Genomic DNA, 23,482 nt, shown 5'->3' on the forward strand with positions numbered 1-23,482 from the left:
GCGCGCCAGCCTAACCTAACCCCGCCGCGTCGGACGTTGTTTGAACCGCCCTTTACCCCTCCGACATGTCGTCGCCGCTCTCGATGTCGTCGCCGCTGTCGCTGTCGTCGAGGAGGAGCGCGTCCTCGAGCGCGCGCGTCGGCGCGCCGTCCACGTCGTCGTCGTCGTCGTCGCTCTGGGGGCCCAGCAGGCCCTTGCCCTGGAGGTCCCAGTACTTCTGCTTGCACTGGTAGTCCTTGCGCGTCCGCACGTCGCCCGCGATCCTCGTCCAGTTGCCGACGCCGTGCGCGTCGACGGCCGCCGCGAGCGCGTCGATCTCGGCCGGCGCCCACTCGCCGGCGTTGTAGTCGCCCGAGAAGGAGCAGTGCCACTTCTCGCGGCACTGCGACGCCGTGCGGCTCGGCACGTGCACGGCGACGCGCTGCCAGAAGCCCGCCTCCTCGCGGATGGGCGCGTTCACGAGCTTGTCGACGCCCTCGTCCGAGTGGAAGTGCACGGCCAGCACGAGCCGCTGCTCCTCCACGGGGAACCACTTGCCCTTGACGTTGCCGCCGACGAGCTCGTGCTTCAGGTGGCCGTGCCAGCGGTCCCGGCACTGCTTCGCGGTCCGCCGCCCGAGCTCGTCCGCCAGAAACTGCCAGCTGTTGGCCCCGAAGTGCCTCACGTGCTCGACGACGCGCCGGTCGTCGTCCTCGGACCACGTCGCGTCGATCATGCAGGGGTTCAGGCGGCGCTGGTAGTGCTTGAGGCACTCCACGGCCGTCCGCGCCGGCCGCCAGGGCTCGCCCTCCTCCCGCTGGTTCAGGAACGCGGCGCAGATGTCCCAGCGGTGGCCCTGGTTCGCCTCGACGATGGCGTGGAGCATGCGGTTCTCGAGCTCGGTGAAGGGGCCCGCCCGCGGCCGGAGCGCGGCGGCCCAGCGGCGCTCGCAGTGCGCCGCCGTCGCGCCGCCGTCGCCCGCGGCCGTCGCGTACGGGTCCTTCGGCGGCCCCGGCCGCCGGCCGAGCTTCTTCTTCCGCGGCGGTTCGCCGCCGTCCGCGGCGGCGGCGGGCGGCGGACCCGCGGCGACGGGCGCCCCGAGGGCGGCGGCGGGCGCGCCGAGAGCGCCGGCGGGCGCGCCGAAAGCGGCGGCGGGCGCGCCGAGGGCGGCGGCGGGCGCCCCGGGGACGGCGGCTGGCGCCCCGAGGGCGGGGACGGGCGGCCCGAGGGCGGCGACGCGCGCGGCCTCGGCCGCCGCGCGCGCGTCGCGGTCCGCGACGGCGACAGCCCAGACCTCGAGCGCGCGCGCGGCCGCGAGCGCCGTCACGGCGGCGGCGACGCGGTCCCAGTCGGGATGCTCCCAGTCCGGCTCCGACGCGACGGCGCACGCGAGCGCCGCGTCCTCGGCGGCGCTCCATCGCGGCTTCGCGGCTTTGCGGACGCGCTCGAACTCGTCCTCGACGGCCTTCGCGTGCGCGGCCGCGGCCTCGCAGCGCGTCTCCGTCTCCTCGACGTAGTCCGGGTCCACCGACGGCCAGGAGATCTCGAGCATCTGGTCCAGCAGGTGGCGCCGCTTGACGCCCGCGGTCTCGATGCGGCCGTCGAGGGCGCGCAGGCCGTCGCGCAGCTGCTTCTGCAGCGCGAGGTTCGCCGCGAGGGTTTCGGAGGCGGTCATGCGCTTCTCGGGCGGCGCGCGCGCGCTTTGCAGTGCTGCGGCGCGGCGCGCGGCTCACTCAGTACGGCTCAGCACATGGGGTGCTCCGCCATCATCTCGAAAAATGAGATCTCATTTCTGCCACACACGATGGTGTGCGCACAGACGCGCCGCGGCGCGCGCCGCCTAGCTGCGTGAGCGCGTAGCACGCACCAGAAAAACAGCGCTACTACCATGGACTCCGAATTGGAAGCGATCCTCGCCGAGTCCGACGGCTCCGACGACGGCGCCGCCGCCGGGCTGTCCCTGGAGGACATTTTGAAGGAGGACGAGGCGCTCGGGGGCGACGAGTCGCCGGGCCTCGCGCAGGCGCTGTCCTACGCGCGGCTCCGCGAGGACGACGACGAGGCGCCGGCGAGCGACGACGACCTCGACGGCGGCGCGTACTCGACGAGCGAGACTCCGTACTCCGCGCGGGACTGGGCCGTGCTCCAGCAGATCCTCCGCGAGGAGGAGGAGGGCGACGACGGCGCGCCGCGGCGGCCGGTCGCGCCGCCCGCGGACGACGCCGCGCCGGAGCCGCCGCGCGCGTCGCCGCGCGCGTCGCCGCGGTCGTCGCCGCGGCCCGCGGCGCCGGCGCCGGCGCCGGCGCCGGAGCCGCGGCCCGCGCCCGAGCGGGCGCCGTCCGCCGCGGAGCCGCCGCCCAGGGGCCCGACGCTCTGGCGCGGCGACCGCCTCGCCGCCGCGGCCGCGCGGGAGGCCCGCCTCGTCGCGGGCGGCGGCGACGTCGTCACGAGCCCGCTGCAGATGAAGCGGCGCGCGCGCGCGCGCGCGCCGGCGCTCCTGCGCCGCGAGGGCTGGGAGCCCCCCGCGTCGGCGCCGGCGACGCGGCGGTCCGCGGCGAGCGGGCGGGGCGTCGCGCGCGCGGAGACGATGGGCGCGATCTCCCGCCAATTGGGCAAGAACGCGCAGTACCGCGCGCACGGCCCGGGCCTGCCCTGCGCCTTCGCCGTGCGCGCGAAATTCGTCGCCATCGGCACGTCGCGGGGCCTCACGCTCGTCTTCGACCACTTCCAGGAGGTGCGGCGCGTGCTGGGCACCGCGTCCGACGACGGCGTGAGCTCCGTCGACCTCAGCGTGTCGGGCGACCTCGTCGCCTGCGGCCACGCGAGCGGCAAGGTCGCGCTCTGGGACGTGATCAAGGGCGCGAATCTAAAGACGCTGGACGACGCGCACGGCGCGCCCATCGCCGCGCTGCGGTTCTACCGCGACGACGACGCCGCGGTCGTGTCCGTCGACGGCGCGGGCGTCGTCAACAAGCTGGGCTTCACCAAGGCCATGTTCGGCGCCTACGGCGCCGACGTCGAGTGCCTGTTGGACGGCGCCGCGGGCGTCGCGCCGTCGCTCGCGACGCTGCCGAGCGCGCCCTGGGCGCGGGACGCGTGCGCGTTCGACGCGGACGCGCGGCGACTGGTGGCCTTCAGCTCGGACAAGGCGTCCTTCGTCGTCGCGCTGGAGCCGGGCGTCAAGGTGCTCCACAAGTGGCCGCGGTCCTTCGCCAAGGGCGCCGACGACGGCGCGGCCGACGCCGCGCCGGCCGTCGACTGGGCGTGGGACGACGCGACGAGGAACGCGCGGCTCGCGCGCGCGTGGGGCGCCGACGTCATGGTGCTCCAGGCCGACCGCACGCTCGAGGACGGCGGCTTCGCCGTGGCGTCGGTCTGCGACGCCGTGGGCGACGGCGAGCTCGCGCGCGTGAAGCTGCCGTTTCCCGCCGTCGCGATCCGCTTCGTCGGCCGCGGCGGCCGCTTCGCGGTGCTCGACGCGTCGGACGCGCTGCGTCTGATCGACGGCGCGACGGGGCACCAGCTCGACGCCGTGAACTTCTCGGCCTACTTCGCCTTCGACGACCCCGCGGCGGCCGCGGCGGACGCGGCGGCGAAGTCGGCCGCGGCGCAGAACGCGATCCGCGTGGACAGCGACAAGGTCTACTGCCTGGGCGCGAGCGAGCTCTGCACCGTGCGCCTGCAGACGCCCCAGCAGCGCGTCGACGCCTTGGTGGACGCGGGCGAGTGGCTCGAGGCGCTCGCGCTCGCGCTCGACGACGCGGCGGCGTCCGACGCGGGGAGACGAGGCGACGAAGCTGCTGCGGCGCTACGTGGCCCTGGCCATCGACAACGCGCCGGGGCGGGCGACGGAGGGCGGGGCGCTGGACCTGGCGCGGTCCCACTTCCAGATGCTGGGGGGCGTCTGCGTCGAGTTCTGCGTCGAGACGAAGCGCTTGGACGTGCTCTTCGGCGAGATCTACGAGTCCTTCCTCGGCTGCGACCGCGCCGACGTCTTTTTGGATCTGCTGGAGCCCTACGTCTTGTCGGGGAAGCTGCGACGGCTCGCGCCGGAGGTCATGAAGGCGTTCGTCGAACACTTTCGCGACCGCGGCGCGCTCGTCGCCGTCGAGCGCTGCCTCCTGCACTTGGACGCGACGGCGCTCGACTTCAACATGCTCGCGTCGCTGCTGAAGACGCACCGCCTCTACAGCGCGCTGTGTCGCGTCTACAGCGCGGGGCTCGGGGACTACGTCGCGCCCTTGGAGATGGTGTTGGACGGCGCGCACGAGGAGGCGTCGAAGTTGTATTTCGCGACCCCGGCGGCGGGCAGCCGCGCGACGTTGGAGGCGTCGGGCCGGCAGGCGCTCCTCTACGTGCGCTACTGCCTCGGCGGCCTCGCGTTCCCGTCCGGCGACGCGCTGGAGCCCGACGTCGCGGACCGCGTGCGCCCGCAGATATTGCACTTTCTGCTGCAAAAGGTCACGGCGGCGGGGCCCGGCGGCCCCGACGGCTTCCGGGCGTCGGCCTACGCCCACGTGCGTTTACTCATGTGCGTCGACGCGCGCGCGCTCCTCGACTGCTTCTCGGTGGCGCTGTCCTTCGCGCCGCTGCGGCCGGCGTTCGCGTCCGAGGTGTCCGAGGCGAACCCCTACGACGCGACGCGCGCGTCCGTCGTCGAGGCGCCGCGCCACCTGGGCCTGCCGACGCGCCGGCGCTTCCTCGAGGGGCCGCTGCTCGCGCTCGGCGCGCGCGAGCACGACTCGTCGGACGGCGCGGAGCTCTTCGGCGCGAAGTCGGACCAGAACGGCGCCTGGGCGCCGTCCGCCGACGACCGGGTCGCCTTCTTCGACTTCGTCGCCGGCCACGCCGCGCGGCGCGTGCTGGACGTCCACGGGGACGTGCCGCGGAAGGTCGCGCGGGCGACGCTGGCGCACCTCGTCCGCGCGCGCGAGAACGACGACGACGACGACGACGACGACTTCGAGTTCGTCGCCGGCGCGGCGCCGCCGCCCAAGGGCGGCTTCGACGAGGTCGCGGGGGAGCCCGTGGACGCGCTCGACGTCTGGGCGACGCTGCCGCGGTTCCTCGGCGTCGTCGACGCGGCCACGGTCGACGTCGACGCGTACCTCCGACTGGCAAAGGACCACGGCAAGCCGCGCCACGCCCTCGCGCTCCGCAAGTTCGTCGCGTCGACGCGGCTCCGGGACCTCGCGGACGCGCGCCACCTGGCGACGCCGCGGCTCCAGCGCGACTCGGCCGAGGCGCTCGCGTTATCGCTCGCGTGCTACGTCGGCGACCCGGGGGACGCGCGCGTCTTCGCCTACGCGTCGCGCACGCTGCGCCGCTTCCGCGAGCGGAGCGGCCTCGCGCGGCTCCCGCCGGCCCTCGTCCAGTGCGTCCTGGACTGCCTGCCGAAGCTCGCGGACCTCGACGGCGAACGGACCGCGGCGCTCTGCTGCGACCACTTCCCCGACGACCTGGCCATGAGCCTCCAGCGCCTCGCGGCGACGCCGCGCCTCCAGTTCGCGTTCCTGGACGCGCTCGTGGCCCGGGCCGACGAGGCGCCCGCGGGCGCGGCGCGCGAGGCGCACGCGTTCGTCAACGTCGGCGACGCGGAAAGAACGCTCTACGTGCACCTGCTCTGCGACTTCGCGCCGGAGAAGGTCTATGATTACTTGAATGCCCACGACGGCTACGACGTCGACGAGATCCTGGACCTGTGCCGCGCGCGCGGCATCCCCGACGCGACGGCGTTGCTCTTAGAGCAGACGGGCGAGGCGACGGCGGCGCTGCGCCTCATCCTCTCGACGCTGCAGAAGCGCTTCGAGGACCTGCGGTCGGCCCTACGGGTGGCGAACCGCGACGGCCGCTTCAGCCTCCACTGCACCGCGTCGCCGACGTCGCCCGCCGCGCGGAAATCAATAGCGGGCCGCGCCGAGGCCGCGCGGCCCGAGTTCAGCGACGGCCGCGCCGCGCTCGAGGCGCTGCCCGAGGGCGTCGCCGCGGCGAAGATGCTCGACGTCGCCCTGCGACTCTGCCGGCGCCACGGCGACGCGGAGAAGCGGCAGAGCGACGCGGATCCGTACGGCGCGTGGTTCGCCACCTTAGACCGCCTCGTCGAGGGCAAGCGGTCCCTCCAGCTGTCGCGCGAGCTGCCGTCGAACGCGTCCCTCATGCACGCCATGGTCAACGACCTGGTGCAGCAGACGCTGTCGGCCATGGCGCAGCGCGTGCCGCTCGCGGCGATCGTCGCGAAGATCTTCGACGACCACGCGGATTCCAACCTCGGCGAGTTCCGCCACATCATCATGTCCATGCTCGACACGACGCGCTACGACGTGCGCATCCACGAGGCCGTGCGCGACCTCGAGAAGGCCGACGCGCACGCGCTGCGCGAGGCGCACGTCGCGAAGCAGAAGCGCGGCGTCCTCGTCGTGCCGGACCCGGCCATCCCGAGGGAGGCCTGGGGCGAGGCCGGCGGCCTGCTCGAGGCGACGCCGCCGGCGAACCCCGCCGACCCCTGGACGGCCAAGCTCAAGCAGCGCGGCGACGGCGCGCGGGACCTCGCGCGGAAGCGGCGCCGCGCGCTGCGGAACGCGCGCGCGGACGTCGGGACGCTGTCCTCCTACGAGTCCTACTTCAAAACGGCGCAGTCGGAGAACGACCTCGTGCGCGAGCGGGCCCTGACGCTCGTGCTCGACGCGACGCCGCGCGGGCGCGCCGGCGACGACCACCACCGCGTCTCGACGCGCGTGCCGGGCATGCTCGAGGTCCGCGCGAAGTTCTACGCGGAGCTGCCCAAGGACCAGGCCGTCGGCGGCCAGCCGTCCTAACTAGCTCAGACCTACCGTCGCGAGGTCCTCGGGAGACGGCGCCACGGGCGCTCCCCTGGGAGGCCTCCTGAGAGACGTCGGAGGCCTCGCCGCGTACTGGGTCGAGGAGGGCCGGCCAACCGGTTCTGCCGCACCTTCCCTGAGCCGCTTGGCATGGCGACTCGATCGAAACCGCCCGGGCCGCGGCATGACGACTCGATTGAAAGACTCAAATCAATTGATGAAACCAAAGAAGAAGAAGAGCAAGAGGCAACACAGAAGAATAAGCTACGAGTCGAGATTCTCGATAACGACATCTTCCTCCACCTCATTCACTATTTTTTTTCCGCACCCCATAACCTTTTCGATAGCGCTCGTTCTTTCGCGGATCGACTTGACGGTCTTTTCGCGCGGCGGTGGCCCGGTGCACAAGTCGACCTCTTCGGCAGCTGCGCGTCCGGCCTCGCGGGTCCTAACTCCGACGTCGACCTCGTCGCGCACGGACACACCGAGCTCGCGCGCGGTGACCCGGCGGCGATCGTGGAGGTCCACCACTTTCTGGAGGACTGTGATTTGGACCTAGTCGGGATCCAGTTGGTTTTGAACGCGCGCGTGCCGCTCCTGCGGTTTACGGCCCACGTCGACGGCCTCGACATTCTTCGTGTCGATTTGAGCCTGGGTCAGCCTGTCAAGCGCTACAATTCATTACTCATCAAGGGGTATTCTGAGTTGGATCCAAGGAGCGAGTTCTTACTCGTGATTGTGCGGTCATGGGCCAAAAGAAGAGGCGTTTCGACGGTTTACCGGGAGCGCACGCCCTCGCCGTACGCGCACGCCTTGCTCGTCATCACGTACTTGCAGGCGATACGGTTTCTGCCGAGTCTTCAGCGGCTTCACCGCGCGCCGAAACTCGTCGACGGCATCGATGTCAGCTACACGAAGGGATTGCCCGGGAATCAGCTTTCTGGACGATTGTGGCGAAACCAGTCCGGGATCATTCGGCAACCTCGCGTCTTCGGCCCCGCGCACCGCTCGCGCGGGCGGGCCTACTTTGAAGGCTGTGAGCTCTTCGAGGATTACCTTGCCTGGCTCTCGAACCAGCTTGACCCCTTGAGCAATGGGCTTGGCGTCTCAGCGACCGTATCGCCTCGGCTCGGGACGGTCACGCACAAGCCCTCGACGATGCCGGAAGCCTGGCGCCTGTCCATCGAGGATCCTCTTGAGCATTTTGAGTCCGCAAGACCGCGAGATTTGGGCGACGTTCTCAGCCAGGAAGGGCAGATGCGTCTGTTCCAAGAAGTTCATAGAGCCCGTCAACTTCTCGCCTCGCGCGACAAGGCCTCGATTCGAGCGGTGTTCGACGCCGTGGAAAGTTCGATCGCGCTGCCGCCACTGCCGACGGGAAGCTTCTTCGCGACGCTGAACGTCCCTGAAGACGCCGCGGGCTCGTTCGGCCTTGAGGGCCTCAGCCTCAGCAGCGCCGCGACCGACGACCAGGGCCACACAAGGGCGAGGGGCCGACCCGAGAACCCGCGAAACCCTCGGGAGGGTAAGGGTGAGGGGCCGCCAAATTCCCAGAACCCTTGGCTCGGGTACGGGTGCGGGTACCGACGAAAAGCCACGGGTGCGAGGGACGCCCCTTACCCTCGAGGGTGTCCCGCGCCTGGCCGACCTCCTGATTTCCGTTCGAGGGCGTGTAATGCAGCTGCCAGGTTGTCGGGTCGATCCAAAAGCAGCTTAATTTGCGCGTCCGAATCCAAATTCGGCGGTTTCCATATATTTTTTTTTTAAATTAGAGGATTTTGGTAGGGTGCCACCCGCGGGTAAGGGTAAGGGTGCCCAAATTCCCAGGACCCGTGATAACGGGTGCGGGTAAGGGTTTCGGACCGGAGGGTGAGGGTAAAGGTGCGGGGCTCCGTCGGCCAAGAACCCTGACCCGCACCCGTCGGCCCCTTGTGTGGCCCTGCCGACGACGTCACTAGGACCCTCTAACTAGAGACGCTGGCTGGGGCTCGCGGAGAGCCAGCATGCGAACCAGGGCGCCTCGTAGCTCTATGTGAAAAAAGCGGGCGCGTGGGAGCGAATTCCGGGGGGCTGCGCTGCAGAGCGCGTGCGCTCTCGCGTTTGGGGGACGGCGGTTCGCTCTAGGCCTCCTCGTCGCGGCTCGGGAGCTCGATCTTCGTGTCCTCCGGCGGGACCTCCGGCGCGGCCTTGGTCATGGCCTTGAAGTGGGCCACCGCGAGGAGCGCGCCGATGACGGGGCCGAGCACGAAGACCCAGAAGTCCTCGAAGTGCTTCGAGCCGCGGTCCTGGACCGTGGCGACGACGGCGGGGCCGAAGGAGCGCGTCGGGTTGATGGAGCAGCCGTCGATGGGGATGAGGACGACGTGGCCGAGGTAGACCGCGAAGCCGATGGCGATCGGCGCGAAGTCGCCCTTGTTGTTCGTCTTCGACACGGCGGTCTCGAGGACGACGTACATGAGCAAAAAGGTCATGACGATCTCGCCGAGCAGGGCCTGGGAGTTGCTGAAGCCGGACCCGACGCCGTTGGAGCCGAGGCCGCCCGTGAGGTCGCTCTCCTTCTTGACCATCGCGCCGAGCAGGCCCGCGCCGACGAGGGAGCCGCAGAGCTGGCCGAAGATGTTGCAGACGCCCTGGAGGGGCTCGAGCTCGCCCGCGGCCATGAGGCCCACGGTCACGGCGCCGTTGATCTGGCCGCCGGAGTAGTGGCCGATCGTGTAGGCGAGCACCGTGATGCAGAGGCCGAAGGTCAGCGACACCTGCTGGACCCAGCCGGCCTCGCCGGCGACGCCCGTCGCGCAGCCGCAGCAGATGAAGACGAAGAGGAGCAAAGCGACGAACTCCGCGAGCACGGGGGCGAGCTTGACGGCCATGATAGATATTCTGTAGGGCTGGGCGACGGCCTCCTGCTTGACACGGGGGCAGCCGAGATTTTTTTGACACGGGGGCAGCCGAGTTTGGATATTTAGCCAGTGTTGTCCGGGTAATAACGCCCCCGCGGCTGTCGATATATTATGAGCTCCCTCTACGAGCCCTCGCGGAGCAACCCGAGCGGCGCGACGAGCGCGGGCATGTCGATCCGCGAGGACAACGCGCACGCGCGCTGCATCTCGCGCGGCCGCGGCGTCTTCTTCTTTGTCGTCGGGCTTGCATCACCGTGAAAAAAACCAACACCGTAGGACGTCGGAGCTGGGCTTCTTCCGCGAGCAGATCTCGCGCGAGGAGAAGCTCCTGGAGCAGAAGAAGCGCCGCGGCCCGGAGCCCGACGCCATCTTCCGGCCCGCGCGGTCCGAGGACTACCGCCGCGCGGTCCACACGTCGACGGGCGTCATGATGGCGGACGTGTCGAACGCGCTCCGCGCGGGCGAGTTCGCCTACGAGGCCGTGAGCCGCCGCGCGCCCAAGTTCCGCGAGCCCGAGCGCTGGCAACCAAGCACGGCCCGCCGGGGCAAGGACCGCGGGCCCAAAGAAAAACGGACGGACGCGCCCGCGGCGTCGATCGACACGGGCCCGCCGCGGACCTACCGCCGCCCGGCCAAGGAGTGGCACGAGGTCGGCGCCAAGGAGGAGGCCGAGCTCCTCGGCCGCCTCGCGGAGATCGAGTCCGAGCGCGACGCGCTCCTCGCGTCCCTCGCGAGAAACGACGGCCGCAAGGACCGCGACCACCGCTACCGCGGCAACTGCAACACGTTCCTCGACACGTACCGCCCGCCGGACACGTCCCGCTGCATGCTCCTCCCGGGCGAGACCCACGGCAAGATATACTCCCACTAGTAAGGATCGCCCGGGGACGACTCTTTCGCCACAAGCGAATTTGCCAACTCACCGCTTCAAAAAACGACTCTGTGTGTGAGACTCAACGAATTATCGATTCGATGTTCGCCGCAGGGCGCTTCCTGTGTCTCGGCGCGTGTGTGCAGGTCTTCTTCGCGTCGGCCTCGACGTCGGCACGGCGGCCGGCGCCGGCGCCGAAGTCGTTCCCGGCGGACGGCGAGACCAGACGCTTCGTGGAGATGCCCGGCGCGCCGCGGCTCCCGGAGGCGTACGAGGCGTCGTGGATGCGCGGCTGCGAGCAGCACACGGCGTTCGTCGCGGCCTTCGACGCGTCCGGCGGTGCCCTGACGGAGGCCGCGTGGGACCACGCGTGCCGCGCGGCGGACGCGCTCGAGGAACTCGCGGTTTTCAAGCTCGACCCCGCGCGCCAACTCATGCGCTACGCGAAACTGGTCGAGGTCTACGGCACGCTCTAGATCGCGCGGCCAAGGCGGCGCAGTGGTGCGTCCAGCAGGCCGCGTCGCCCGGCCGCGCGGACGCGTACGCCGTCGACGAGGCGTCGCCGAGGGACGCGTTCAACACGGCCGCGAGCAGCGCCATCGCCTACTACCGGCGCGCGGGCGACGCCGCGCGCGCCGAGGCGACGCGCGCCCTCGCGAACAAGCACCCGCTCGCGGCGACGCGCTACGACCGCGTCGACCAGACGCCCAAGGTCTACTTCCCGGGGCTCACGGCGCGCCGCTTCTGGGACCCGGACGCCTTCGACGTGGTCCGGCGCCTGAAGCGGGCCTACGCGGACCCCGCGACGCGCGCGCGCGTGCTCGCGGAGGTCGACGGCCTCGCCGCGCGCGGCGATCTCGCGCGCCTCGTGTCGCCGTCCGCGCCGTTCCGGCCGCCGTCCGCGGCCGCGGACGCGGCGGGCGCGGGCGCCTGGAGCGAGCCGCCGCTCTACGACGGCCGGCGCTTCGACGAGGCGCACTGCGCGCTCTGCCCGACGCTCGCGTCCCTGCTCCGGGGCCCGGGCGGCGCCGCGGCCGCGGAGCTCGGCGCCGCGCCCGCGGACCCGGCCGCGCCGAACCCCTGCGGCACGGACGTCGTCGCCTGCGTGCTCCGGCTCGCGCCGGGCTCCCGCATCCTCCCCCACTGCGGCGTCACGAACCGCCGGCTCATCCTGCAGTTCGCGCTCCGCGGCTCCGACGGCGTCACCTTCACCGTCGGCGGCGACGCGCGCGGCTACGGCGGCGACGGCGGCGCGATCGTCTTCGACGACTCCTTCGAGCACGCCGTCGCCCACGACGGCGACGAGGACCGCTACGTCTTCTTCGCCATCCTCAAGCACCCCGACCTCGCGTGAAAGCTAACTTCAAGGTTTCCGGATGCCGTACTAAATTAACGCCGTTGCGACAACGTACGGCATCTGGGCGCTCCGTGGCTGTCCGACCCGGGGGAGTTATGCTGCGCGCGTTCCGGGCCCCCGTGGCGAAGATCTCGCCGGCGGACGAGACGCCCTGGGGCGACCTCGAGCTCGCCGCCGAGGACTTGGAGGCCGGCACGGCCGGCGCCGCCGTCGCCTACGAGATGGCCTGGGACAACGTGCTCCGCGACGAGCCCGGCCCGCGGACCTGCCCGTCGGCGCAGGCGGCCCACGCCTTCGACGCGCGCCTCAAGCTGCCCCTGGCGTCGCTGGCGGACGCCGGCCTCGAGTCGTCGTCCGCGCGCGACTCGCAGGCGACGCCCGGCACGGGATCCACGAAGCGCGCGCCGTCCGCGCGGCGCAAGCGCGAGCAGCGCGAGCGCGCGCGGCCCCGGCGGCGGCGCGAGGGCGAGCGCTTCTCGTCGGCGGGGGTCTCCCTCGCCCAGCGCATGGCCGGCGGGCCCGCGACGCCGCGCGACGCCGCGTCGCCGGTCCGGTCCGGCCGGCCCGCGGCCGCGTCGCCGGCCCGCCCCGCCCCGCACAACGCCGCGCTCTACGACGCCGCCGGAGCGTCGCCGGAGCGCGCCGCGGCCCCGCGGACGACGGGCGGCCTCGCCGCGCGCCTGCACCGCGCGCCGGCCGCGGACGGCGACGACGCCGCGCCGCGCGAGGCCCACCTCGCCCCGTCCGTGGGGACGCTCAACGCCGCCGTCGTCGACAAGCAGCAGCGCGCGGAGAAGCGCAAGGAGGCGAACAAGGCCCTGCGGCGCAAGAAGCGCGCGGAGGCCGCGCTCGGCGCCTTCGCCGTGGGCTCCGCGGCGACGCTCCTCGCGGCGCACTAACTTAGCGGACCCTAGATGGCGGGCAGGTCCGGCAGGGCGTCGCCGCCGAAGCTCGGCAGCGACGGCACCTGGACGACGTCCGCCGCGAAGAACGACTGCACGGCCGTCGAGAACCCGAAGAACGCGAGGACGAGGAAGAGGCCGACGATCTCCTTCGGCGGCGCCATGCCCTCGGGCGCCGTCTGCTTCTCCGCGAGGCGCGACCCGTAGGACGCGAGGAGCACCATGCAGCCGGCCGTCGACGCGGCGAGGCCGGGCGCCATCGTCGCCGCGACGCCCGAGGACACGCTGCCGGACGCGGCGACGATGATGGCCGCGGCGCCGACGGCCGGTCCGAGGCACTGGATGGCCTTGGACACCTGGAAGCCGCCGACCTGCGACGCCCAGGCGCCCTCGCCGACGGCGAGGACCGCCAGCGAGATCAGCTGCTGCGACGCGGCGATGGACACCTCCGCCGCCGTCGACGCCACGGGCGCGGCGCGCGGCGCGGCGACGCGCGACGTCGGCGCGACGAAGGCCGTGGCGGCCGATGCTATGAGCAGCATGGATCGGAGCGATCGAGGCATAGTCGAGATGATCACGTCAAGCGTGTGCAAGATCTGTGCACGTTGACCCACGAATCTTGGGTTGGGTTTGTCGAAGCTGCCCCAAAACTACCGTCAAAGAGTGTCAAAGCAGAGGAACGATGAGCACCTCGCAAGGACGCAGCCCGGAGAACGCGGACGCAGCCATGCCGTGAGCTCATGCGGCTCCTCTGGCTCTGGCTCGCCGCGCTGCCGGCGCGGGGCAACCACGTCAAGAAGGTGCGCGACGTCAGGCTCACCTGCACGCCCACGACGGCGCCCGTGCCCGCGCCGACGGCTGCCCCGACGCGGATACCGACGGCGTCGACGCGCGCACCGACCGCTCGGCCGTCGCCGCGCCCGCCGAGCCCGAGCGCCGCGCCGTCGGCGCCGCAGGCGCGGCCCACGGCCGCGCCGGCCTACGCGCCGTCGCGCGCGCCGTCGGAAGCGCCGACCGGCGAGACCTACGAGCCGACCTACGCGCCGACGGCGACCTACGCGCCGACGCCCGTGCCGTCGCTGTCGTACCAGCCGACCGCGACCTACGCGCCGTCCGAGGCCCCCTCGGAAGCGCCGTCGGCAGCGCCGTCCGCGTCGCCGCCTCCCACGCCCACGCCGTCGACCTACGCGCCGACTCGGACGTCCCGGCCGCCGTCGACCTACGCGCCGAGCCGCAGCGCAGCCCCCACGCCGACGCCGTCCTCCTACGCGCCGTCGCCGAGCCCGTCGACCTACGCGCCGACGACCTACGCGCCGACCTACGGACCGACGGCGACCGCCGCGCCTTCGCTCGCGCCGAGCCTCGCGCCGACGCCCGCGCCGACGTCCGCGCCGACGCCCGCGCCGACGCCGACGGACGTCGAAACCTACGCGCCGACGCTCGCGCCGTCGAACTACTCCTACGCGCCGACGTTCTACGCGCCCTCGACCGTGCCGACGTCGAAGCCGACGCCCGTACTGGAACGGCGTCGAAAAAAACAGACTTCAAACCTCTCTAGCTCGGTCAAATCGAAGTCGAGTTGAAGATTTGATTTCCACACAGGTACCGTCCGGCGACCCGACGACGCCGCCGTCGCCCGCGCCGAGCTACGTGCCGACGTATGCGCCGTCGCACAGCCGGCCGCCGACGCCCGACCCGTCGAGCTACGCGCCGACGACGCCGCCGTCGCCCCTGCCGTCGCCGGCGCCGTCGTTCTACGCGCCGTCGTACGTCCCGACGTCCGCGCCGTCGGCGTCGTCCGCGCCGTCCTACGTGCCCACGTCCGCGCCGACCTACGCGACACGCCAGCGTCGCGTTCCTTCGACCGCGCGAGACACGACTTTCTTTTAGGTCCCCACGGCCACGCCGAGCCTCCCGCCGACGTCCGGCCCGAGCTACGAGCCCTCCTTCTACCCTATGGTCGACTTCCCGACCTACGGGCCCTCGGCCTCCGCGGCGCCGTCCGACGGCCCGACGGTGCCGCCCGCGCTCGCGAACACGACGCGGCCGTCGGGGAACCCGACCTCCGCGCCGTCCTACGCGCCGAGCTATCTTCCCACGGCGAGCGAGCGGCCGTCGTCCTACGCGCCGACGGCCTACGCGAGCGACGCTCCGAGCTACGCGCCGACGGTGTCGAGCCTGCCGACCTACGCGCCCACGATCATGCCGCCGACGCCGGGGCCGACGCCGGGGCCGTCCAAGACGCGGGCGCCGAGCTATCTCCCGACGACGACGCCGTCCGCGCAAACGACGGCGCCGCCGACGTCGCGGCCGACCTACGGGCCGACGGAGTCGCCGACGTCGCGGCCGACGCGCACCTGGGCGCCGACGTACGTGCCGTCGACTTGTCCGTCGCCGTCGCCGTCCTACGCGCCGACGTCGACGCCGACCTACGCGCCGACGCCCGCGCCGTCGCTCGCTCCGACCGCGGAGACGCGCGCGCCGACCCTGACGGCGACGCCCACCACCTACGCGCCGACCGCATGCCCGACGGCGCGGCCGCAGACCTACGCGCCGTCGACGGCGCACCCGACCGTCCCGCCGTCGACGCCTTCCCCGAGCTTCTCCGCGGGCCCCAGGGCAGCAAAAGAGAGCGAAATTCCCAACTTCAAAGGCCCCTTTCTCGGCCGTTTTCCACTCGTTTCGGCTGACTTTTGGACGAGCGATCATCTTTCGGAACGGCCTCGAAGCGTGGGCGCTTTTTTTGGAACGCGCGCGCGCGGAAAACTCAATTTAAAGCGACGTTGAATCACCCTTTTGATGCCCAGGTGAGCCCGTCGTACGCGCCGACCTACGCGCCGTCGCTCGACCCGACCTACGCGCCGTCGTCCATGCCCACGCTGGACCCGCGCCACACCGCCACACCGACGGCGAAGCCCACCGTCTACGAGCCCTCTCCGGCGCCGACGACGCTCGCCCCGACGGGCGCGCGGCCGTCGTCGTCGCGGCCGTCGCGCGCGCCGTCGGCGCGCCCGACGCTCCCGCCGACGCCCGCGCCGTCGCCCGTCCCGATCTGCGACGACGGCGCCGGGCCCGAGGCCATCTGCGCGGCCTACGACGGCACGTCCGCGTGCTGCGCGGCGGCCGCGGCCGACGACCTGTGCGGCACGCTCTTCGGCGCCGGCCTGTGTGGAAATCAACCAGTGGAACGCCCTGTCCAGCAAAAACTTCAAACCTCTCTATCTCGATCAAATCGGAATCGATTCGGCTGACTTTTGGACGAATCGATTGCTCTCGTCGAGTTCTCGAAGCACAGCCGAAGAGCTTGCGTCGAAACTGTCGCATACGCGCACATTGAAGTCGGGTTGAAGATTTGAGTTCCACAACAGGCCCCGGCGCGCCCTTCGCCGGCGCGTGCCGCGCGGCGTGCGACTTCTGCGGGCCGACGGCCCGGCCGTCGCTCGCGCCGGCGCCGACCTCAGCGCCGTCGTCGTCGCGCGCGCCGACCCGCGGCCCGAGCTCGCGCGCGCCGTCGGCGTCGCGCGCGCCGTCGGCGTCGCAACCGCCGACGCGCGCGCCGACGCCCCACACGACCTGCGCGCCGACGGCCGCGCCGTCGCGGCCGCCGACGCCGGCGCCGACGACCTACGCGCCGTCCGCGGCGCCGACGGCGTGCGACGACGGCGCCGAGAAGCCCGGGGCCCTCTGCGCGGCCTACGACGACGCCGCGTCTTGCTGCGCCGCCGCGCGCAGCGACGGCCTCTGCGGCACGCTCTTCGACGCCGGCGCGCCCTTCGCCGGGAGCTGCCGCGCGACCTGCGGCTTCTGCGGCGCGCCGTCCCTCGCGCCGACGCCCGCGCCGACGGGCGGCCCGAGCGGCGCGCCGACGCGCGCGCCGTCGACGTCGCCGCGGCCGTCCACGGCGGCGCCGACCACGGCGCAGCCCAGCGCCGCGCCGACGCCCGTGCCGTCGACGCCCGCCTGCGTCGACTCCAGCGTCCTGTGGCCGTGACGATTTTCGAGAGATTTGGGGTGAGAACACAATGAGAAATCGCTACCGACACATTTGGTAGGTGGATTCGGCGCTCTGGCACAAGAAGGACGACCCGTCGAAGGACTGCGCGTGGGTCGCGCGCGCGTCCGGCGCGCGCTGCGCGGTCAAGGGCGACCGCGGCCTCGTCGCGGCGCGCGCCTGCGTCGACACCTGCGTCTGCACGGCGCCGCCGTCGCGCGCGCCGACGGCCGCGCCGAGCGGCGGCTGCTCCGACGGCGGCTTCGAGCGCTACGTCTTCGACGCGGGCGACTGGGCGACGATCCTCACGAGCGACGAGCGGAGCGACGCGGGCCTCGCCGACGCCGTCGTCGTCTGCGACCTCTACGCGGACGTCGACGCCTGCTGCGCCGCGTTCCGCGACGGCTGGGGCCTCTGCGAGCCCGGCGGCGGCTTCGCGGAGGGCGGCGCGCTCGACGGCTACTGCCGGCGGACCTGCGGCTTCTGCGCGCCGACGCCCGTCCCGACGCACGTCACGCACTGGCCCACGGCGTCGCACCACCCGACGGCGCTGCTCGCGCCGACCGGCGCGCCCTCGTCGCCGCCGACGGCCGACGGCCGCGTCGCCGTGCTCGTCGCGAGCGCCGTCGTCTTCGAGGACCTCGCGGAGTTCGGCGGCGTCGAGAGCCTCGTGCTCGAGGGCGCGCTGGCGCAGCTCGTCGTCGAGATCGACGGCGCGGACGCCTTCGTGCGCGTCTCCACCGCGGAGCGGCGCCTCGACGGAGGCGACGTCGACGACGCCCCGCGGCGCCTCGAGGACGGGCGCTACGCGCCGACCTACGCGCCGACCGTGACCCCCTGCGTCGACGACGCCCCCGCGGCGATCTGCGGCGCCTACGACTCGGGCGCGGCGTGCTGCGGCGCCGCGGCGGCCGACGGGCTCTGCGACACGCTCTTCGGCGCCGCGGCGCCCTTCGAGGGGTCCTGCCGTGCGACCTGCGGCCTCTGCGGCGCGCCGTCGCCCGCGCCGTCGCTCGCCCCGTCGCCGGAGCCGACGGGCTGCGACAACGGCGTCGCGCCGCCGGCGATCTGCGGCGGCTACGAGTCCGCGGACGCGTGCTGCGCGGCCGCCGCGGGCGACGGCCTCTGCGCGACGCTCTTCGCCGCCGGCGCGCCCTTCGACGGCGCCTGCCGCCGGGCCTGCGGCGCCTGCGTCGCGCCGGAGCCGTCCGCGGCGCCGACGCCGCCGCCGTCGTCGGGCGCGACCCTCGTGGCCTTCGCCTTCCGGACGGCGGCGCGCCCGGACGACGCCGACGCCGTCGTCGCGTCGGTCCGGGACCAGCTCGAGCGCGCGGTGACGCCGACGCTCGAGGTCGACGGCGGCTTCGCGCGGCCCCTCGAGTACGTCGTCGGCGCCGTCGCCGCGACGCTCGGCGTCGGCGGCGCGCTCGCCGCCGCGTCCGTCGACGAGGACGCGTCCCTCGCCGCCATCGCGGCGCGGACGCGGGCCAACGTCTACCTCGCGCCGACGGCCGCGCCGACGGGCTGCCGCGACAGCGCGTCCTGGCACAAGCGCGACGCCCCCTCGAAAGACTGCGCCTGGGCGTCGGCCTTCGCGCCGCGCTGCGAGGCCCTCGACGCCGGCGGCGTCGCCGGCGCCGACGCCTGCTGCGAGGCCTGCGCGTTCGACGCGCCGTCGCCGGCGCCGACGACGTGCCGCGACGACGGGACCTGGCACAAGGCGGGCCAGCCCGCCAAGGACTGCGCCTGGGCCGCGGCCTGGCCCCCGCGCTGCGGCGCCGTCGACGGCGCCGGGGTCGCCGCCGCGGAGGCCTGCTGCGAGGCCTGCGCCGCGACGCCCGCGCCGAGTGCCGTCTGCGTCGACGACGACGCGTCGTGGCACAAGAAGGCGCAGCCGTCGAAGACATGCGCCTGGGTCGCGGCGCTGCCCGCGGGGCGCTGCGCGGCCAACGGCGACGACGGGTCCCCCGCGAGCGGCTCCTGCTGCGCGGCGTGCGCGACGCCGGCGCCGACGCCGCGGCCGACGCCCGCGATCCTCCAGTTCCTGCCGACGCCGAGGCCGACGCCGAAAATTGCTCAATTTTTTCCTACCCCGCGGCCGACGGGGCCGCGCATCGCTCAGTACTCGCCGACTCCGAGACCGACGCCCGTGATCATGAAGAAACTGCCAACGCCGAAACCGACGCCAAAGATCATGAAGCTGCTGCCAACGCCGCGGCCGACGCCGAAACTTGCCAAATTTTTCCCTACCCCGCGACCCACGCCGATCGTCGCGCGCCCCCGCCCGACGCCGCGGCCCGCCGCCTCCGCGGAGGACGACGGCGACGACGACGGCCTCGGCGTCGCCGTCGCGGGCGTCGACCTGCTCTGGATCGTCGTCGGCGTCGTCGGCGTCGTCGCGCTCGCGGTCGCGCTCGCCACGTGGTACGTGTCCCAGGACGACACCCCGGGCTTCAAATTCAAGAACACGCAGCACGCCACCGTCGAGATCGCCGAACCGGGCTCCGACCGGTCGCTGCGGAAGCGCATCCGCACGAAGATCCGCCGCATCTCCTGGGAGCTCGAGCGCCGCCTCGCGTGGACGCCCGAGAAGGAGCGCAAGCTCTCCTACGGCGAGATGCGGCGCGTGCGCCGCGGGAGCAAGAACTTCGCGCCCCGGGACGAGGGCAAGGAGGAGGTCGTCGACGACGTGGAGGGTTCGATAAACACGCGGTCCTCGAAGATCTCGCGCCTGTCGTTCTCGTCCGTCGACGACGGCGACGCGGCGCCGCCGTCGTCGCCGTCGTCGCCGGCCTTCGACGACGACGAGCTCCGGGACGTCTATCGCCGCTACCGGGAGCAGGAGGACGGCTCCGACGACGATTTGTTCTTGGAAGACGACGGCTGCGACGACATGATCGTGACCGTCGTGTCGCCGACGGTCGTCGAGCGCGCGCGCGAGCGGCGGAAGCAGCGCGCGACGAGCATCGCGGGCCTGCCGTCGCACCGGTCCATCTCGTCGAAGGACGACCAAATCATGCTCCGCGACGCGAGTCGGACCGAGCGCGCCAAGGTCCGACGCAAGAGCGACACGGACCTGAGCCCCCTGCACTCGCCCGTGGACGAGATGGAGGTCACGGTGACGGAGAGCCTCCTGCGCTTCGACGACGCGCGCACGACGCCCCATCGCACCTTCGACGCGCCGGGCGACGCGGTCGAGATCGACGACGCGGAGTTCATCTAACGACGTTTTCTTTTACCCGTGTTAATTTGGCTTCCGGCGCCGCGCCTGCTGGATGCGCATGGTGTCCTTGAAGCTCCGTCGTTTCGCCACCTCCTTGTGGGGCTTCATGCCGTGGAGCCAGAAGACCCCGTGGTCCTTGACGTTGTAGACTGACCAGGGGTCGAACGCGCCCGCGGACGAGTCGAGGCGCTCCGGCAGCGGGAACGGGTCCCACGCGAAGGCCTCGTCGTCGACCTCGATAATAGATGTGCACTTCCGCGCGCCGCGCAGCGCGTCCTGCTTTTTCCGCGCGTCGACGCCCGGCACCGGCGACGCCTCGTGCCACTCGACGGCCCAGACGCTCGCGGCGCATTCCAGCCGCCGCTCGACGACGCGCTTGACCACGGCGTATTCGGACCCCTCGACGTCGAGCTTGGCCAACACCCCCTCGACGCTCGTCGCCGGGAGCACGTGCGTCTCCAGGAACGCGGCGACGTCGACGACGGGCACGAGGCTCCCGTCGCACTTCGTATCCCCCCGCGAGAGGCTCCCCGTGAACATCATGTCGTTCGTCGTCGTCGTGTTCAAGTCGATGGAGTAGGGTTGGAGCTCGTCGGCGACGCCGATGCCGGCGACGAAGTAGGTCGTGCGCCAACCGCGCGCCGTGTAGCGCTGCGCCAATTCGCGGAGCCGCGGCTCGTGGTGCCGGTTCGGCTCGAAGCCGACGACGCAGACGTCCTGCTTCCAGAGCTCGCGGAGCTCGCCGAACGTCGCGTCCCAGTGCTCGTACATGACCATCTTCTTCGGGTTCGTGTTGGCGTAGCGCCGCTGCTCGAAGATCTTGCGCGCCTGGACGCCGTGGTGGCCGCCGAAGTCGAGGTAGACGTACTTGCAGCCCTCGGCGAGCGGCACGCCGGCCCGCGGCGCGCGGCCGACGACGGTGACGGACGCGTAGCTGCCGCATTGCGGCGTCGCGACGCGCAGGAGCGCGGCGACGAGAGTCCAGCGAAGCAGCCCGCGCATCATCTCGTGATCATCGGCCGGCCGGGCGGCAGCATAGGTGCGCTAGGGTGCAAGAATTGTGCAATGTTGAAGCTCGAGCCGCCCGAGAGAGAGAGAGAGAGAGACGGAGGACGGGAGAGCACGCCGTCGCACAGAACCATGGGTCCGTCGCCCCAGGAGTCCGCGCGCGAGGAGATGATGGCCGTCTTGAAGGCCAACGGGAGCGCGTCGGACTACGAGAAGGCCCTGACCAAGTTCGTCGCCGCGGGCGGCTCGAGCGACGACTCCCTGGCCAAGGTCGGCGCGTCGGTCTACGGGCTGTCGCTCGCGCCCCCGGAGCCGCCGGCGAAGAAGGGCAAGGCCCCGCCGGCGGCCATCGTGCCCTTCGACTTCATGAAGCAGTTCATGAAGGACACGCTCGTCGCGTACGGCGTGCCCGAGGCCGAGGCGGAGACGAGCGCCGAGGTCCTCATCGAGGCTGACCGCCGCGGCATCGACAGCCACGGCATCGGGCGCCTCAAGCCCATCTACTGCGACCGCATGGACCAGGGCATCCTCTTCCCCCACAAGCCCATCGACGTCGTGCGCGAGTCGCCGACGTCGGCGTTGGTCGACGGCAACCTCGGCCTCGGCCTCTACGTCGGCCCCTACTGCATGAAGCTCGCCATCGAGAAGGCGAAGAAGCACGGCGTCGGCTTCGTCGTCGCCCAGAACTCGACGCACTACGGCATCGCGGGCTACTACGCGACGATGGCGAGCGACGCGGGCTGCGTCGGCCTCACGGGCACGAACGCGCGGCCGTCCATCGCGCCGACGTTCGGCACGGAGCCCATGCTCGGCACGAACCCGCTCTGCTTCGGCATCCCGACGAAGGACGGCTTCCCCTTCTGCATCGACTGCGCGACGTCCGTGAACCAGCGCGGCAAGATCGAGAAGTACTCGCGCGACGGCAAGCCGACGCCGAAAGGCGCGGTCATCGACTCCGCGGGCGTCGAGCGCACGGACACGGACGGCATCCTCCGCGACATGCAGCTCGGCAAGTGCGCGCTGACGCCCGTCGGCGGCGCGGGCGACGACATGGGCGGCTACAAGGGCTACGGCTGGGCGACGACCGTCGAGCTCCTCTGCACGGCCTTCCAGAGCGGGCCCTTCGGCGAGGCCGTCTGCGGCATCGACCGCGCGACGGGCGCCAAGAAGCCCATGCCCCTGGGCCACTTCTTCCTCGCCATCGACATCGCGCCGCTCTGCCCCCTCGACACCTTCGAGCGCAACTCCACGAAGCTCCTCGACGCGCTCCGCGGCTCGCGCAAGTCGCCCCTCGCCGGCGGCCGCATCTGGACCGCCGGCGAGCTCGAGCACGACGCGCGCGTCGCGCGCCACGCCCAGGGCGGCCTCTCCGTGCCCTACCCGCTCCAGAAGAACATGACGGACCTCCGCGACAAGATCCCCGCGCTCAAGGCCAAGTACGCCAAGCTCCCCTTCGAGTAGACTTGATTTAAGTGCGTCCGCTCGAGGGAGCGCGCGCGCGCGGACGCGTCGTCGGGCGCCGGGCGGCGCGCGTCGTCGTTGGGACCTCGCGCGCCCGCGATAGCTTCAAGTTCTTCTCGGGGTGGCTACTTCTTGCCGAGGCACTTGTTCTTCTTCCACTTGCAGCTCTTCTTGTGCTTCTTACAGTCCTTCTTGCTCGCGTACGACGCGCACGAAGTGCACGCCCTCTTCTTGTAGGAGCAGCCGTCCGTCTTCTTGCAGGTCTTCTTCGCGAGTTCCGAGCACGCGTCGCCGACGGAGGCGCTGCACGTCTTCTGCTTGTAGGCGCAGCCCGCGGTCTTCTTGCAGGTCTTCTTGGCGAGTCCCGCGCAGGCGTCGAGCTCGTCGTAGCCGTCGCAGTTCCCGTCCTCATCGTGTTCGATACGGTAGCCGAAGCTGAGGCAGCAGACGCTGTATTTCTCCCTGTTGTAGCCCTCGGGGACCGACGATGCGCATACGGTGTCCGCGTCGGAACAAGTGGTACACTCGTTGCAGTGGCAGCTGCACTCCTTGTCCGAGCCTTCGTAGTCCCAGCAACTCGTCGCGTCGTCGTCCGCGTACTCGTCGTCGTCGTCCGCGTACTCGAGGAGGCGCCGCCGCGACCGGGTGACGAGGTGCTCGTGGGGCACGAAGTTGTGGAGCGTCACGTGCAGCGACGCCTCGTCGTCCGCGGCCCGCGCCGCGTGGCGCGTCCCCGACGGCAGGACCAGGCCGTCGCCGGGCGCGAGCGTCACGGCTTCGCCGTCGAAGGCGAACGTCTTGGAGCCCGCGAGCTGGACCACGAGGACGTCGCCCGTGTCGGCGTGCTCCGCCAGCGCAGCCGCACCGGGCGACGAGGCGTACGCGTGCACGAGGAGGCCGCCCTCGCTGTCGGCCCGCGGGTTCGTCGGCCCGAACGGGCCCGCGAGGTCGACGATCTCCTCGGGCCAGGCG

General features: G+C 72.1%; 2 protein-coding genes across 2 annotated transcripts; one reads left to right on the forward strand and one right to left on the reverse strand.

Annotated features, from left to right (window-relative positions):
- Positions 1–8,917: 8,917 nt before the first annotated feature.
- AURANDRAFT_29268 (hypothetical protein) lies at positions 8,918–9,667 on the reverse strand (the record flags this gene model as incomplete). Its single annotated transcript, XM_009040731.1, has 1 exon — positions 8,918–9,667. The coding sequence occupies one exon, from the start codon at positions 9,665–9,667 to the stop codon at positions 8,918–8,920; it is 750 nt and encodes a 249-aa protein (XP_009038979.1).
- Positions 9,668–21,168: 11,501 nt separating this feature from the next.
- MDH1 (hypothetical protein) lies at positions 21,169–22,534 on the forward strand (the record flags this gene model as incomplete). The annotated part of the gene is made up of 1 exon (XM_009040650.1): positions 21,169–22,534. One exon carries the CDS (start codon positions 21,182–21,184, stop codon positions 22,508–22,510), a length of 1,329 nt encoding a protein of 442 aa, XP_009038898.1.
- Positions 22,535–23,482: the final 948 nt, after the last annotated feature.

The sequence above is a fragment of the Aureococcus anophagefferens genome, assembly GCF_000186865.1.
Source record: "Aureococcus anophagefferens unplaced genomic scaffold AURANscaffold_16, whole genome shotgun sequence".
Classification (NCBI taxonomy): Eukaryota; class Pelagophyceae; order Pelagomonadales; family Pelagomonadaceae; genus Aureococcus; species Aureococcus anophagefferens.